A 14,873-nucleotide genomic window follows, 5' to 3' on the forward strand; every position below is an offset into this window, starting at 1 on the left:
CTCAGCACATGAATCACTTGGGCTTCCTGTTTCCATAAGGCATTTCCTGCCCCCCCTCCCAAAATCACTTTTCTGCAGGAGAACAACGGGGACCTGACAAAGTAGCAACTTAAATAAACAGGGCCTTCCACTGCACCCAGCCTTGCTCTGCCTGATCTTACAGCAACGGAACGGGACGCCAGCTCGCTGGCTGCACAAACGCTTTTCAGCTTTGGTGAAATGCTCACCGACAATCTGAAGTTTCCTTTTGCCAAGTCGGCATTTTATGCATAGTCGTTACTTTAGTATTTGTCCATGAAACCTCGCGGTAAAGGTTATGCGATATTGTATGCTTAGTCTTTATTTAAAAAAAATAAACAAGTGATTGGAGATCAGATGATCACGATAACAGTTCTGTGCTTTTCCTGCAATATCCTAATAACTGACTGGAACCTAATGCTGCATTTTACTTCTCACCAGTATTTGCATCTGCTTCATTTAAGGATGTCTCTGCGGACAGTTTCATCAAATAAGACAGAATGAAAAATTAACTAAGCAGTGCAAAAAAGAAAACAATGCAATTTTTAAACAGTGCCTTGCCTTGCCTCTTTACATCCACCTTGTATTCTTCTCTAAATTATACACCAGCCTGGGACCACTGATATAGCAGTCAGTACCTGTCTACTGGGGAAAAAATACCCTAACGTTAACAGTGTTCAAGACTACAGTATGATACAGTATATACAGAGAGCTGAAAGCAAAAGTCAGAGGATTCAAAATCAGAGAAGAAGAATGTTTCATCAATCAGGTCTGGAAACTAATTCCAGCAATTGCTGATCTCAACAAGCTAGGTGATACGAGTTCTCTTTCACTAGAACTAAGCGATGTAATGTAATCCTGGGCTAATACAAAGTCTACCAGCTATTATACAAAGATTTATGTAGACTATTTGACGGCAACAGGTATTTTCTCAATTAGTGGCCATAAGGATGAGCTTCACTATGTTTTCAAGTGTGCATACAACACTTCTGCCTTTGTTAAATTCTTTGACCGGTAAATCAGGATTTGCTAGATCAGTGAATCAAAACACAATTGCTTATCAAAGCCTAGAAAACGCATGTGATGTTCAGATAATAACCTTAATTACAAATCCTGGAGCTAAATCTTTGCCTATTACCTGTTGCATAAAAGCAGCTTGCTCCCCAGATTCCATTTGCTGGGTTTGAACATCCTCATCACTGTCCGGTGGCTCCTCTTTGACTTTCACAGCCCCCACCTGCTGTCCTATTCTGTCATCCACACCAGCACTGCTGCTCTCAGCCCTAACGCTGGCACCGCCGGCGGGAGCTCGCTCCTCCTGCATCGAGTGATCTCCGTGAAGCTCTTCTTCAGCTTCCTCCAGATGGCCAGGCTGCTTGAGCTGCTCAATGGACTTAGAGAGCATCTGGAAAGAGAAGGGGGGGAACGGTTATTGACTCCTTTCCCTGATGGCAAACCCCGAGAAGTACTAGATTTGCACTGACAAAATTAAAGCTTCTGCAGCAAACCCAGGTAGCTATGCATTGCTAAAATATTAATGTACAGGGGAAAAAAGACCCAAAGTTCCTAAGCAAAAGGTCACTTGTTATTCTGCAGTAGAAAATACCATGTGTGTAGAGAGTGCTATACAGTAATACTAAACTAAAAATAAGGCAGAATAATGAAAACATTACACATCTGTTACAGCTGGTAATCAAAAGACATAAGTCTCCCTTTATACTCTTCAAACATAAAAGCAGAAATTTATTTGACTATATTACAGTTCATTTTCCACAACACAAAATAATTAAAGAACTCTAAGAAGTAAGAAAATTATTAATCCAGTTAATGTTTTGCTACAAGCAAATTAGGGAATATTCACACAAGCCTCTCTATCAATTAAAGTACGAAAGCACTAGAAGTCACCAAAGGAGCAGTGACAAAGAGCTGCTGTCAGTCACCTCGCCTGTGGCACAAAGAGACTACAAGCATGTGTGTCCATGACGGGAAAGACTTTCGCTTTTGTCACGCACAGTACAGGTAGCCCTGTTTCAGCAGTGATGATACAACACGGCTACTCAGACAATACTGTTTTTACACCATTAATGGCTATTGTGAAGCTTTGCTGAGCTGCCAGATGCCTCAGTGTTGCAATCAAGTACAGTTTATATTTTATCATTTAAGATGCAGCAAATGTATTCCAGAATAGTCCAAATGTAATGCAAAAAGCCAAAACTGAAAAAAATCCCCACTTTGTTGAAAGACGTACAAATCAGACACGTGAGTAAGCACCTGCAGGGTCAAGTGAGTAATTATCATTTATTCAACTGGCCCACTTGATTTCAAGCAAATACTGATTTGTATCACCAAGGTCAAATATACTGGGGGGGTGGGGGTGGGGGAAGACCCCACCTTTTACCATTGCTCTTACATACCTTCCTCTTCCCATCTGCCTTCCCCCCCCAGCTATCAAGTCTTTCAAACTGAGTTTTAGCCAGTTTGCTGGGTTATATATATATGTGTGTGTATATATATGTGTGTGTGTATATATATATGCTGAGTTACTGGACAGCTTCAGTATAGCTATTTTTGTCACAAACCGTGGACCATCTAGTTTCATTCTGCTTGCTAATGCATACAGAAAAATGCCACCCTAGTGAAGGGCAGGGTTGTCATGTAAGCTATGATCAAGAAGCTACAGCTGGATTCAGGAACTTCCACAAAGTCAACAAGAAGAGTTGAAAGATCTGTTTGTGCGGTTCCAACTGAGGCTCTGATGCATATGCCTCACATCAGTGGAGAAACAAATTCCACAATGGAAGTCTACAGGCTTGGGTCACAGCAAACCTTCATTTTTGGGGAGTAATGGGAGTTTAATGGCTGACTAAAAAGAAACAAACAAAAAATCCCTTTTCGTTACTGTAGTAACTGGCAAATCACAACACGTGTATCCTGCATGCTGCAGGTGGCATGCTCTAAGCTGGGGAATCCTTACTACTGCAACTAATGCAGCGTCTCCTTTTATTAAGCAGCATCTGGAAAATTTCTCAGATCAAACCCATAAATGTTTTCCAGTTGTTTCTCAGGGAATGATGCTGACCAAGAAGGCACTGAAGCTAACTACATTAATTCAGCTCGGGTACACTCCTCTCTGTCGCTCAGTTAAACATCTGTGGGCGAGCCCTCTCCACTCCTCAAGCAAGAAAAGAAAGGCAGGTCTGGCTGCTTGGCTGGCTGCTAGCAAGCAAATACAAGCTGAAACATCTGTGTGACAGATAATCATATACAGCTACGAGAGTCACTGATGCTGATCCATCTGTAAACCATTCCATGTGCCAGTTACTTGACATCAGGTGGGTTATTCTGGAGGGGAAGCCAAGAGAAAATGAGTGCATGTCCACAGCAAAGTTAAGACACATATTTAGCTCATTACTGCTCTCCTTTCTTTTATGCTTTTTCACTTTTATGTCAGGCTCTTTCTTCTTTGCGCTGCTGTACGGCACAGATCTACTGCTGAGCCTTCTGAGGCAACATGTGATGGACTGCAGCATATAATCTATACGTGGAACACCTTCAAACGCTTTTTGCGTGTAATCAGTGGAGTGACACAAGCACACGTAAGGGGGCTGCGGAGACTAGAGTGGTATTTGTGTGCATTTCAATTTGCAGTGTTCCTGTTTTGGGGACTGCTCCCACGCCATGGAAGTCAGCAGGCGATTTGCTCCAGACTTCGGCGACAGGAGGAGCTAAACAAATTAAATTTTCTAAAACTCTGTGAAATGAAAGTCTTTATGTATTTACACAGTAGATTTTACAAAGTGCATTCATATTATCATCTTTACTGCAAAATCTTATTAAAAACATCCTTTACACTGTGACTTTAGCTAAGCCTCAGGCAAGGGGCTATGAGGCACTATAGTCATGTCCTCTCATGTATAGCCATGTCCTCTCATAGACGGAGCATGATAAAAATGAGTGGATGGCATGGGCGGGGAACATGACCCCAAACCTGAAAACCACTCCTGCTGCTCAGTCTGCTAAGCCACAGCTGACTGCTTTCTCTGTATCACCACCACGCTTTCATATTTGTTAAAGTGGTTTTTAAAGGCAGCTTGGCCCCATCTTATTCCAGTAATTACATTAGCAGCATTACCAGGAGACTGTTCAGTTGTCCTAGGTCAGAAACATCTTATTTTATAATATATCTCCTGGTACTACCGTGGAAAATTATGTATCTGGAGACATGCAAAGATACCAGTTTAGAGTCAATATTTCTATCTTATCTCTCTATCTAAAGCTGGATTACATAGCAGAAAATGAGTCCTGAATGAAACACTGCTCAAGTCCTTTCACTGTGCAGCTGGATACTTCTGCTTACACTTAATGTTTAAATCTTTCACTTTAAATCCCCACTTACCATTTTTTTCTGAATTTATCTGTAGGTACATGCAGGACTTTCTCCTCATTTTAATGCATATTTTTGATTTTGAAAAAGTGATTGCTTAATCCGAGTTTTAATAAGACTACATTTAAAAATAATAATAAAACCACCGTTCATTTCACTAATAAATTAGAGATGTACAGATTGGCCTTCTTTAACCAGTACGCTTTACTGTTATCACTATTCCAACTAAAGGAGTCACTCAAAAAAATGGTTTCATGCTAATGTAACCTGTATTTTTTTTTTCTTCCATTTTCAGGAAATTAAACTGTAAGGGATATGCATGAGCCAAAGTAAATAGTGGCAGCAGGAGAGGAAACATTTACAGACATCAACTCCATTGTATAACTGCAAAAGTCCAACCAAAGAAGACATCAAACACAATCTAACCTGCTCGCTTGTACAGAAAAATGGAAGACTAAGTATAAATAATCTGGATGTTGCAACAGACCATTTTATAAGTCCTTCAGCCACAGCCCCTGCCTTTGTTTCTCCTTTGTAATGATGTAATGTAATAAAGCTCTTGTAAAATACAGTATTTTAAATAAAATATCTTTACAAAGAGACAAAGTACAAAATCCTGCAACAGCCACCCCATACATTTCTTTCCTTAATTAATTGTTCATTTTAAGTACATGGCAGTCATTTCTAAGAACTCATGTACGTACCCACGGAACACACTTTTTCTCCTGCTCTCCTATGGCTATCAGATTACTCTGACCAGCTATGCATGTTGTTAGCTGTACCGAAACAACTTGGCACCTGATTACTGTTGTCTCTGTTACTCATGTAGTACAACATTTCTAAGGGATGTATTTTTCTTTCAAAATCATTCTTCTGCATCATGGCTTAAACATTAGTTCTCAATAAAGGAGAAAATACTCTGAGCATTTTTCAGTTCCAAACATAGTCAACTGTTGCTACAGTTTTGACCAAATAATCCCCTGCTATAAGCAATATTTGAAAGAAGAAATGTGCTACCTCTCACCTTCAGAAGATGCTAGTCAGATGTGTAAGCTGGAAAGCCAAAACCTCAGTTGTAATATGTTTAATGAAACTAGATTCATTTACGCCAGCTGGACCTGATCCAGTCTTCCGTATTTCACCAAATATCATTCAGAGAAGTGAATGATTACTCTGGGGTTAACTGTATCTTTTCAATATTCCTACTGACAACAAATAATCTTCCTATTTTTTCCATCAATAAATCAACAGAAACTTCCATGTTATTTTTCATTTTTTAGTAACAGATACCGGTCAATTATGATCACCATCCAAAGCACTAACGAATTTTCACTTCCTATGTATTTTTTGTCATGGATTTTTTACCTCACAGTCTTGCCTAGTCACTGGTTCCCTATAGAAAGATACTTTAAAACAATTAACATCCTGGAATGAAAACTGAAATTCAGGTACTCCTTATCTAAGCTTTAACGTTATCCATACTGCTCCCATACTTTAGTGCACACTACCAACTGCCCCATTATTTTAACCTTTACTACTCCAATACAGAGGAGGATTTTACCATTGAAAACAAATTGTTGAAGTGCTGTCAATACATTATTTGAAGAACACATGTAGGGTTCCCACACTGATCAAATAAAACCTCGGTCCCAGTGAAGACAGTGCTAGTTTAGCTTCAGTGGAGGCAGGCCTTTATTCATCATACGTGACAAAAATAACCTTTAAAGACAGAGGGCTTTGTTCACGTACACTTCACATTATGATTTCTGAGATTTTCTTGAATGCAGACTTCTGCTAGGGGCTTTGCATTTACATTAATTACATCAACATCTCCCTTTTTTATGCAAGTGGCAGGGTCAAAGCTTTCTAGATACAGAGATACACAAATAACATCAAGATTTTAAGGGTTTCTTTAGTAATGGTCTTTTGGTACCCGATTGCAATAATTTTAACTGGGGGTTTCAGACTTTGGACTCCCTTTATTGAGCAGAATGAAGAATCTGCAATGGTGATCAAAGGGCCTTATGAGGAAATAAGCTGTCATTTGGACAGAAGTATATTAAAGCTGACAACGGCAAAGCCAATCTTCCCTAAGACAAGCAGAGTTCAGATTACTTCACATTCATTATTACTTTTTCCCCAGAAAACTAGGACGAGGGTTTCTACCTACTTTTGGATGGGATGTCAACATTTGCAGAATGTTTTCCGAAGGTCAGCATACTAGATCCCGCAGGTATAAATGTCAGACTTCAGTGGAGACGTATACTGTTTCCCACATCAAAAGCCTGGCATCTGACAGCTGACCAGAAATAATCCATAGGGGATCTTCTCTTTGTTATTAAGGACAGAGGCACACCTCTTGGCAATGATTTGTTTCTTTTCAGAATGGAGATGATCCAGGGGAATTCTTTACCTCTGACCTATGTTAGATTTTGCTTGTTATCACCCTCACAGCAGCACTGGCTTGCTGCTGAAGTATATTTTTTTCTCAAAGAAAAGAAATGGCTTTTTAATACAAGACAAATACAAGATCAATGGGGTGGGGAGAAACTTGCTCTCTTCCTCTTTTTGTTGTTACAGCAAGATTCACCTATATGTCTGCCAAAAAGATCTGACCAAAAACAGTTTTCAGGGCGTGCTGACACATGCCATATCATCTTAGTTCATGGCAAACATTCAAATACTGCGTTCAGTTGAAATATATTAAAGCCTTAAGTACTTGAAGTCCTAAACATAAGGAAAAAAGGAAAGGGAAATGGGAAAGAAAAAGAAGATATTAACTTGTTCTAAGCTCTTGATCAACTGGCATTTCATAGTCTTGTCAGCTTAAAATGGTTCTGGTCTTTCTCACCAAAACTTTTAAGAGAATGTTTGAGTATCCCTTATTAAAAAAAAAACCCTACATTTTTCATGACTGAAAAGGAGAGAATTATACCTCTGTGCAGATTTCATTATACAGCCTATGAACAGTAGAGTAAGGGACAGAACAATGGAAAATAACAAGTGTATGTATTCACTTGATACATGCTCAAGCTTGTCCTAAGAAATGAGAAGATACTGGGTTGTTTTACTACATTGTCTAGAATATCTACTGTTTTAAGGTTCAAATAATTCTGCTTTGCAGAGTTTAAGTTTGATTGTAAAGCCATACAAATTATATAATGAACAAATAACTTCAACTGCAAATAGAGGCAAGTTTTAAGACTGAACAAAGTATATTCCACCATGCTAGCAGAGTTCAAAAACCTTATGTAGGCACATGTGTTCAAACTGAACCTTTAAGTTAAAGGGTTAAAAAATATAGTTTTAAATACAGTACGTAAAAGCCACTCCATGATTTGATCTTTTCTCACTCTCTTGTCTACAGGCTACCCTTAAATTCCAGTTCTTAAAAATCAGGTTTCTTTTAAGTATGTAAGAAAGCCCCCTGGCTTTCTGTATACTTGCAGAGGACAGATACATGATTAGACCACTGACGTTTTTCAGTACTATTCATCAGAACGGTTCTTCTGAGAATGGTGCTGTAGAAGAACCTAGGTGCTGCAAACTGTAGTCTGATAAACAACCCACATCCTCAGATAACCCACTGCTTCTGTGGCTGCAGCACGATCCTATTCCTCCTTAGGTGTTTGCTGCTCTGATGAGTTACTGTGCTCCTGATGAACGCTAGCTGCTCTGAGAGTAGGGATAAAGGAGACTGAGAAGCTACTGGGGTAAAGGAAGTAGGTTATGGAGGTTCAAGGCAGCGAAAGGCTGCTTAAGGATAAACTTAAATTTCTACTATCTGCATATGTGTATAGCCTATACTGTAGAGAATAAAAGCTCGGTTCACTAAGTTTTAAAAGGAGGAATTGTTTTGTCTCTTTATCACAAATAACCATGTGAGAATGAAAGTGTATTTCAAGTATGAAAGGGAATTATTCTCCTTAACATATATTTTATTTGCAGTTTAACTCAGAAAAAAAAAGTTACTGAAAGAAGCATTATCCCAAACCAACTGCGGTCTTTTTACTTCCTTATCCAGCTTAGTTCTTGTGAGGTACAATGCATTCCTAGTCCTACGCGACTAGGAATATGTTTATGTGACTCAAGTTTAACTTTCACATTTGGGAGAAATGTACCTATATGTCACAGCACATATCCCCAAATGCTGTGGTAGAATTTATGTCAATAAGCATATAATCTAACAAAAACATGTCAGTGGGGTTCTTTGCTTTGTGAGGAATGCATGAACTGATCGGTTTGTAGTGAATACCCACAAACAGCACAAAAATTCAGTACTTTACCAGTAAAAATTCTTTTCTCTTCAGACAATTGAGGGCAGGTGAAATATTTTCAAAACCTGAGGCTACGAGATATACATATGCCATCTTGATTAAACATATGGAATGCATACTCAAAGAAAAGCCAACTGGAGTCCTAGTTGAGTAATCAAAACACCCAAGCTGAGAGGGGTTAACATGCAAGGATCAGCTCTGAACTTTGAAGTTTTCTGGTCTTCATTTTTCCTAATTAAGACAAGATTTAATAACCAAACCACTGTACAAACTATGTACTTAAACTCTAGGTTTGTTTCTAATTTTGTTGGGAATTCTTAGTAGATTCCAAAGAATCAGTACCCCCTGGGAAGTTCACCCTGTAAGGTGGATTGATTTTTTTTTTCTTTTCTCTTAGGTACAAGGGCTGAATGCCCGCTTTTCATCTTTTCTTCTTTGCCATTGCCTCATATATAGTTATTAAGTAACCCTCAAACAAAAGAAGACAACTAAAGATGCATGATTAATACCTTTGAATTACTAGAGGAGCTCCAGCAAACAACTTTTGGAAAGCTACGTAGTGAGTGCAGAAAAATGTTCTCCAGATAAAACCATTCAATTACTTGCATATCTTCATTTTAGAGCAGGGAACAGCATCACATTTGTTGTAGAAGCATTAGTTCCTGATAAATCTATTTAGATTCTGCTGCTCTGTGTTTATTAATGGGTGGTCCCTTTTCTTCTTCCCCCCTCCTCAGAATAAGGTGTTACTCTACGGGGAAAGAGGGGCACAATTCAACTCTGTATCTGATGTTAGCAATGGCACATTCTTCTCTTTCTCCTTACATGGTAATTTTATATCGCCATATAGATAACAAATTTTCATGTTACTAATTGTAGCTCTGTGACTTACAGAGAAAAAGTTGGTTTGATAAAAGCCGATTAAAAATTTCTCCAGATGTTTGATAAGTTTCTTAAACAAAAAAGATAAACTTAATCAGTTGATTGAATTCAAATGAGTTATACATTTACTCCACATACTAGTCCACAATGAGAGAGCTTAAAATACAATTCAAAGGCAGCTGAATGGAACCATCGCTGAAGCACAAAAGTGCACATTAAAAAGTTGGATAGAAACGTAGTAATCTTTAAGGCATCATTTACCGTTCAACAGGAAACCACCTGTAATTTAAATCTGTAAGAAGCTTTGAGCCCTATTTTCTTGAATTGTATTCTTACTGATGTCAAGAACCACAAATTACCTCTGTAGCATATTTCAGAAGCTGAAAATGAAGATCTATACAAAGGTATATACCAACTGTGCATAAACAAGATACTCGTGCAAGAACCTGACTCCTGTCCACAACCAGATGGCACCAATACCTAAACTTCCTTATTAGTATTGAACTTTTACATTTATTGGAAATTCCTTACTTTGGGAACTCACCTTATTCATGTGGATCTGCTGCTGGTACTGTTTCTGCTTCTCCAAAAATTGTTGATGTTGCTGCTGGATGACCAGCTGGGCCAAAGTACTCTGAGGAAGAGGAGCTGACTGGGTTCGATTCAGTGGCCTGTGACGAGGCAGTTTGTGGGCAGCTCTTATGCCAGGTGAGACTCTCTCCTTTGCTGCTAAAGGAGACTGTGGATGAAGAGGAACCGCTCCTGCAAAACAGGGACATTTCACTCCCATGTGAAGAACGACAAACTAACAGTTCTAACAGGACAGAAAGCTTTCACTGAGAAGAGGGGGGTATATTGCAGAACTTTGCATCAGTGCTGATGCAGTGGGACGTGTACCACGTGCCTCGCCACACTGGGAAGTTCAGCAGCTGCAAAAGAATGTGATGAAGTAATCATTTTCTCTTTTCTGTAATCACTGAATTCTTTCAGGCTAACAGACTGGAGCAGGATCACTAAAGAGGGAAAACAAAGATGCTGTCCTTTTTTCTCCCACCCTTCCACTTTTCCCAATGGTTAGGATGTATAGTATCTGTATTACCGCATTTCATGGGTAATACCACCAGTTTAATGGGAATACAAATGTCATTAAAAACATCTTAAATTATTCTTGTGTTGAAGCCTTGATCATTACCAGTCACAAGAAGTTTTTGCTGTCTCATTTGTTCTTTCAGTAACAGATGCTGCAAGAGAGCTTGGTGGCTGCTATTTGGCTTTCCCTCCAAAGCAACGTGTGGATGAGTTGAGGACGGAGGAATGTTCCCCCCATACTGTCCAGCCAAGGCCCCTCCTTGTCTGAGCGACTGGGTCTCCCCCTTCTGCTTTTCTTTGAATGACGATGAAGCCTGTCAAAGAATAACGGCACTGGTAACTGCTTTTCATAGACCTGGCCATTTATACCTTCACTTGATTAGACGGTCTTATGTCATACTTTATGAATACACACAGAAGAAAAGGTTAACATCCCTATCTTACACTTTGACTGTGAGATGAAAAGGCAGGAAGAACATGCCAGTTAAATGTAACATTGTGAGAAACTGAGTAATGAAACCACTTGAAAACAATCAGTAGTAAAAGCCAAAGCATAAGGAACTACTAGTTACAACATTATTAATGAAAAGACAGGACCTATCCTCAAAATTCCTAAAGACCTTCCCACAGTCCCCTGCACAGGAAAATAGGGGATCAGAGGAAATAGTTTCCATTGAGTTTGGAATAGGCAAGGCTTGGTTTTCAACATAACTTTCCATCAGACAGCAAGCCAATCAGCAAAACAAAATAATTACCTGTAGTAGTGGGAAGCTATTACTTTTCCTGGAGCACTCCCTGACTCCCTGAAGGACGGCACAAATGTAAGTTTTACCCTTTGCAAAGTAAATTTGTATAGTTAAACTCTCACCTACAGAATCATCAAGAGCTGTTGTATGTGTGTGGCATTTTAAAGTGCCCTTATAAATTGCACAGCTATTGATTTAAAGCTTTTGGAAGTTTTGGCCCTTCAGCATTGCAAATGTACTTTATATTTCTTTGTTCTTTGTCTAGTTAAAAAAAAAAATTTCTTAAAAGAACAGTTAAAACGGAATAACAATTTTTGTAGCAGAAATAATAACCTAACAGAAATAAGCACGTTGAGGCTTGCAGATAGCCACTTATGGTATGTCATGGTAAAAACAGTATCTCTGATAATCTAAATTCCATAAATTCTAATGAAGCGAACCAAGGTTTTCACTCATATTTTTTGCGTGTATGCTAACTTCACACTCTGCTATCACCCTTCCCTGAAAAACAAACACCAAAGTAAACTTTACATTCAATTTGCAACTGCTTATTCTGGTAACAGAAATAAACATTACTCACATAAATCAACCCCTTTGTTTCTTCTAATGCCAAAAGTAGTATTTGGTGCTAGCTGGCCACATCAAAAGCTCATATGATTTGAGTGAGAAAATTAAATTTTCATTTCCTTTTTAATGTTATAAAATTACTTTGAAGCTAGTCATATCTTTTGTGAAATAGCTAAGAATTTTTTTATGATATCATCTTGAAAAGTAAGCACTACTTTTCATGATCAGTTCAATTTTTCCATCCTTTAAAAACAATAATTTGCTTATAAATATCTCATGAAAGGCTTCTCAAGAACTGACTTAAGGCTTACAATTTTCTTTGCAAAGTTCTATATCTGATGTTAAAATGTTGGATTGCAGCAATATGTTATTAGTGAGAACAGTAAATGTACTGAAAAAGCCATAAAATAACATGAAACTTTAACTTGAAACTACATTTAGCACTGGAATTAAGTAGCACTTATTACAAACCATAGTGAATTGTATGGATTTTTTTTTTTACACCGTGGAAAGCTGTACTTACACCCCTAGTATTTTTATAGAAGTTACCAATTCATGTTCTAAGAAATTTAAATTGCTAAAATTTTTTCAGAATTTATACTCTGCTGTATAGAACCACCATATAACTTATATCAGTATTTTTACATTTTTTGCTGGAAATCAGAAAAGGTAAGTTTTGACCAGTGGCAAAATTTTCAGATATTTTACTGAGCCTCAGATTTCACATCTAGGTTACTGTAACTTGGTCTAGATCTAAAGATCCTTACCCATCCACATGGATTTCATACATACCACGTTTGTGTTTTCATACATTTCACATATCAATTTAACATTTAGCTCTAAATAAAGGTGATTGCTGCAGACTGAACAAAGGGCATATGAATATAACTTATTAAAATATTAAGTGTTGTTCACATATCACCAATTTTATTTGTCTGATGATAGCACACCCCTCAAATAACAAACCTAGCTGCAGGAATACTAGATTCTTCCCCTACTATGCTCCAGCCCAGCTTAGGTTGCTACTGAAATCTCATAAAATGTTACAGGTGCTGTACTTTACCAGTTAGGGATGATATATAATTTGAACTTTTATACTAAATGATCTCCTCATATACTTCTCACCATATCTGAAATGTTATCTGATTTGCAGACATAAATGCAATGCATGTGGTGCATACTTAGCTAAGCACTTGTTTGGCACTAATTGGCACTTGTTTATTTGTGATAAAGAATGATTATTGCTTTCAGGTTGTGCCCTTAAATGTTCAGATGTTGCCCAATGCAAAGAAAGGTCTGGTTCCTACTCTGAATTGCTTACTTTCCAAAATGCTAAAAAAAGAGAATAGTCAGAAAGTAGGTTTTCTGGAAGCAAAAGTAGACGGGAAGGCTTGAGACTGGTCACTTACACTGATTTGAGGTTGTACTGCTGGAAGTCCCAAGGTAATGTTGGGCAGAGAAGGGGATGTGTACAGACTCAATAAGTTCACTGATTCATCCTGTATCAAAAGGCGTTGCTGTGAAACCAGATGCTGGAATAAAGGGGAAAAACAACAGAAGTATAATCTCCAAGTTTTTTATCTTGGTTACTTTATCCTTGTTACCCTGCTATATTGAAAGCCAGTTATGTATCATGCATTGGTTTGCACCCCAATGGGGTTCCAGATAAGGAAAAGTACTGTCCCTGTGAAAAAGCTGTTGATATTTCTTTTCTTAAGAAAACAACTGATATATATCTGGGATTATTCCTTGGTTAGTAAATCAAATTTCCATGCAAAACCAAAATCTTGAGGATTCCTAGACCACCTCTTCTCATCAACTTCTCATCAGCTCAACATCAGTTCTTCTCATCAACTGCACTTTCACTACTAGAAACTCAGTGGGAATTTAGCCAATGAATTAAGGAGTATATCTAGCTGAATCAAAGGTGTCACGAATGTGGGTTTATTAGACCTTTACTTTACCGTGGTTGTTATAATCTTTGTTGTAAGGTATGAAATATAGTTTCTACCTAGTCCATGTATTTTCTTACCCAGATTGTGATATGGGGATGTTTCAGGCACATTATTTACTTCCATTGACATGGGAATTTTGGGTAGAAAGTGAGGCAGATGATTGCCATATCTGCCATTTAAAAAAAATGTACTGTCCCTCTCTACATGCATATATACAAAATCAGCGTCCTATCATTCTCTGATGGTGGGATGCCCCTCACAGCCTTCCTAATTCCCCTCGAGTTAAAATCTTTAACACTTCTTTTGAAGCCTTGTGATATAATTTTCAAGGACATGGAATTGTTGATCTATTTTTAATTACTGTCAAGTAAAACTAGACATTCTACAAAGATCACGCTCTGCCTTTCCATTCTAGATTCATTGGGAAGAAACATAAAAAGTTACATTACCACAACAGGAATCTTTTTGAAGCCTTTGCCTTTCTGCTTTAACAGTCATGTTTTTCAACATGTGGTCTAGTATAGTTGCTTGAATTACATTTTCTGTTTAACTCTTGCTTCCCTCCCAGAACTTTAACACAATAAGAGCTACAAAGGTCTTATTAGACTTAGGAACTCTGGCATGATATGGTCCCCAAGGGAACAACATCCTTGAAAAAGAATACCCTGTGTAACAGTATGACACAGTGACTGCTTTCTTCCCAAACAAAAAGCATATGGGACTCCAATAATAGACCACCTCCAAGAGGGATACTGCACACTCGGGCTTTGACTAAAGTAAATATAATAACTTGTCAAGCATGTTGTGGGGAGCTGTAGATTTTCCCCTGGACAAACCTGGAATATCAATTAACTCTGTAAAATACTTTGTGCTAATACAATGCAACTTCAGACCATCAATGAAAAGTGGTTAAGCACAAAAACACAGGATGTTATTCCAAAACATAACCTTCCTC

The 14,873-nt window shown here is 38.2% G+C and overlaps 1 protein-coding gene across 2 annotated transcripts in view; it reads right to left on the reverse strand.

The window, feature by feature from the left end:
• The window catches only part of HDAC9 (histone deacetylase 9), a 452,900-nt gene that overhangs the window by 186,056 nt on the left and 251,971 nt on the right, over nucleotides 1-14,873 (reverse strand). Inside the window, exons 9-12 of one of the 2 annotated variants that reach the window (XM_009326083.1) lie at nucleotides 13,373-13,495; nucleotides 10,754-10,964; nucleotides 10,106-10,323; nucleotides 1,157-1,423 (exon numbers count right to left, since the gene is read on the reverse strand). In XM_009326083.1, coding sequence (XP_009324358.1) covers nucleotides 1,157-1,423; nucleotides 10,106-10,323; nucleotides 10,754-10,964; nucleotides 13,373-13,495 — 819 coding nt within the window. Of the gene's footprint in view, nucleotides 1-13; nucleotides 1,424-10,105; nucleotides 10,324-10,753; nucleotides 10,965-13,372; nucleotides 13,496-14,873 lie in introns of those variants that run through there. The other variant, XM_009326084.1, reaches the window with a different exon arrangement.

The sequence above is a fragment of the Pygoscelis adeliae genome, unplaced genomic scaffold (assembly GCF_000699105.1).
Source record: "Pygoscelis adeliae isolate BGI_AS28 unplaced genomic scaffold, ASM69910v1 Scaffold15, whole genome shotgun sequence".
NCBI classification, from domain to species: domain Eukaryota; kingdom Metazoa; phylum Chordata; class Aves; order Sphenisciformes; family Spheniscidae; genus Pygoscelis; species Pygoscelis adeliae.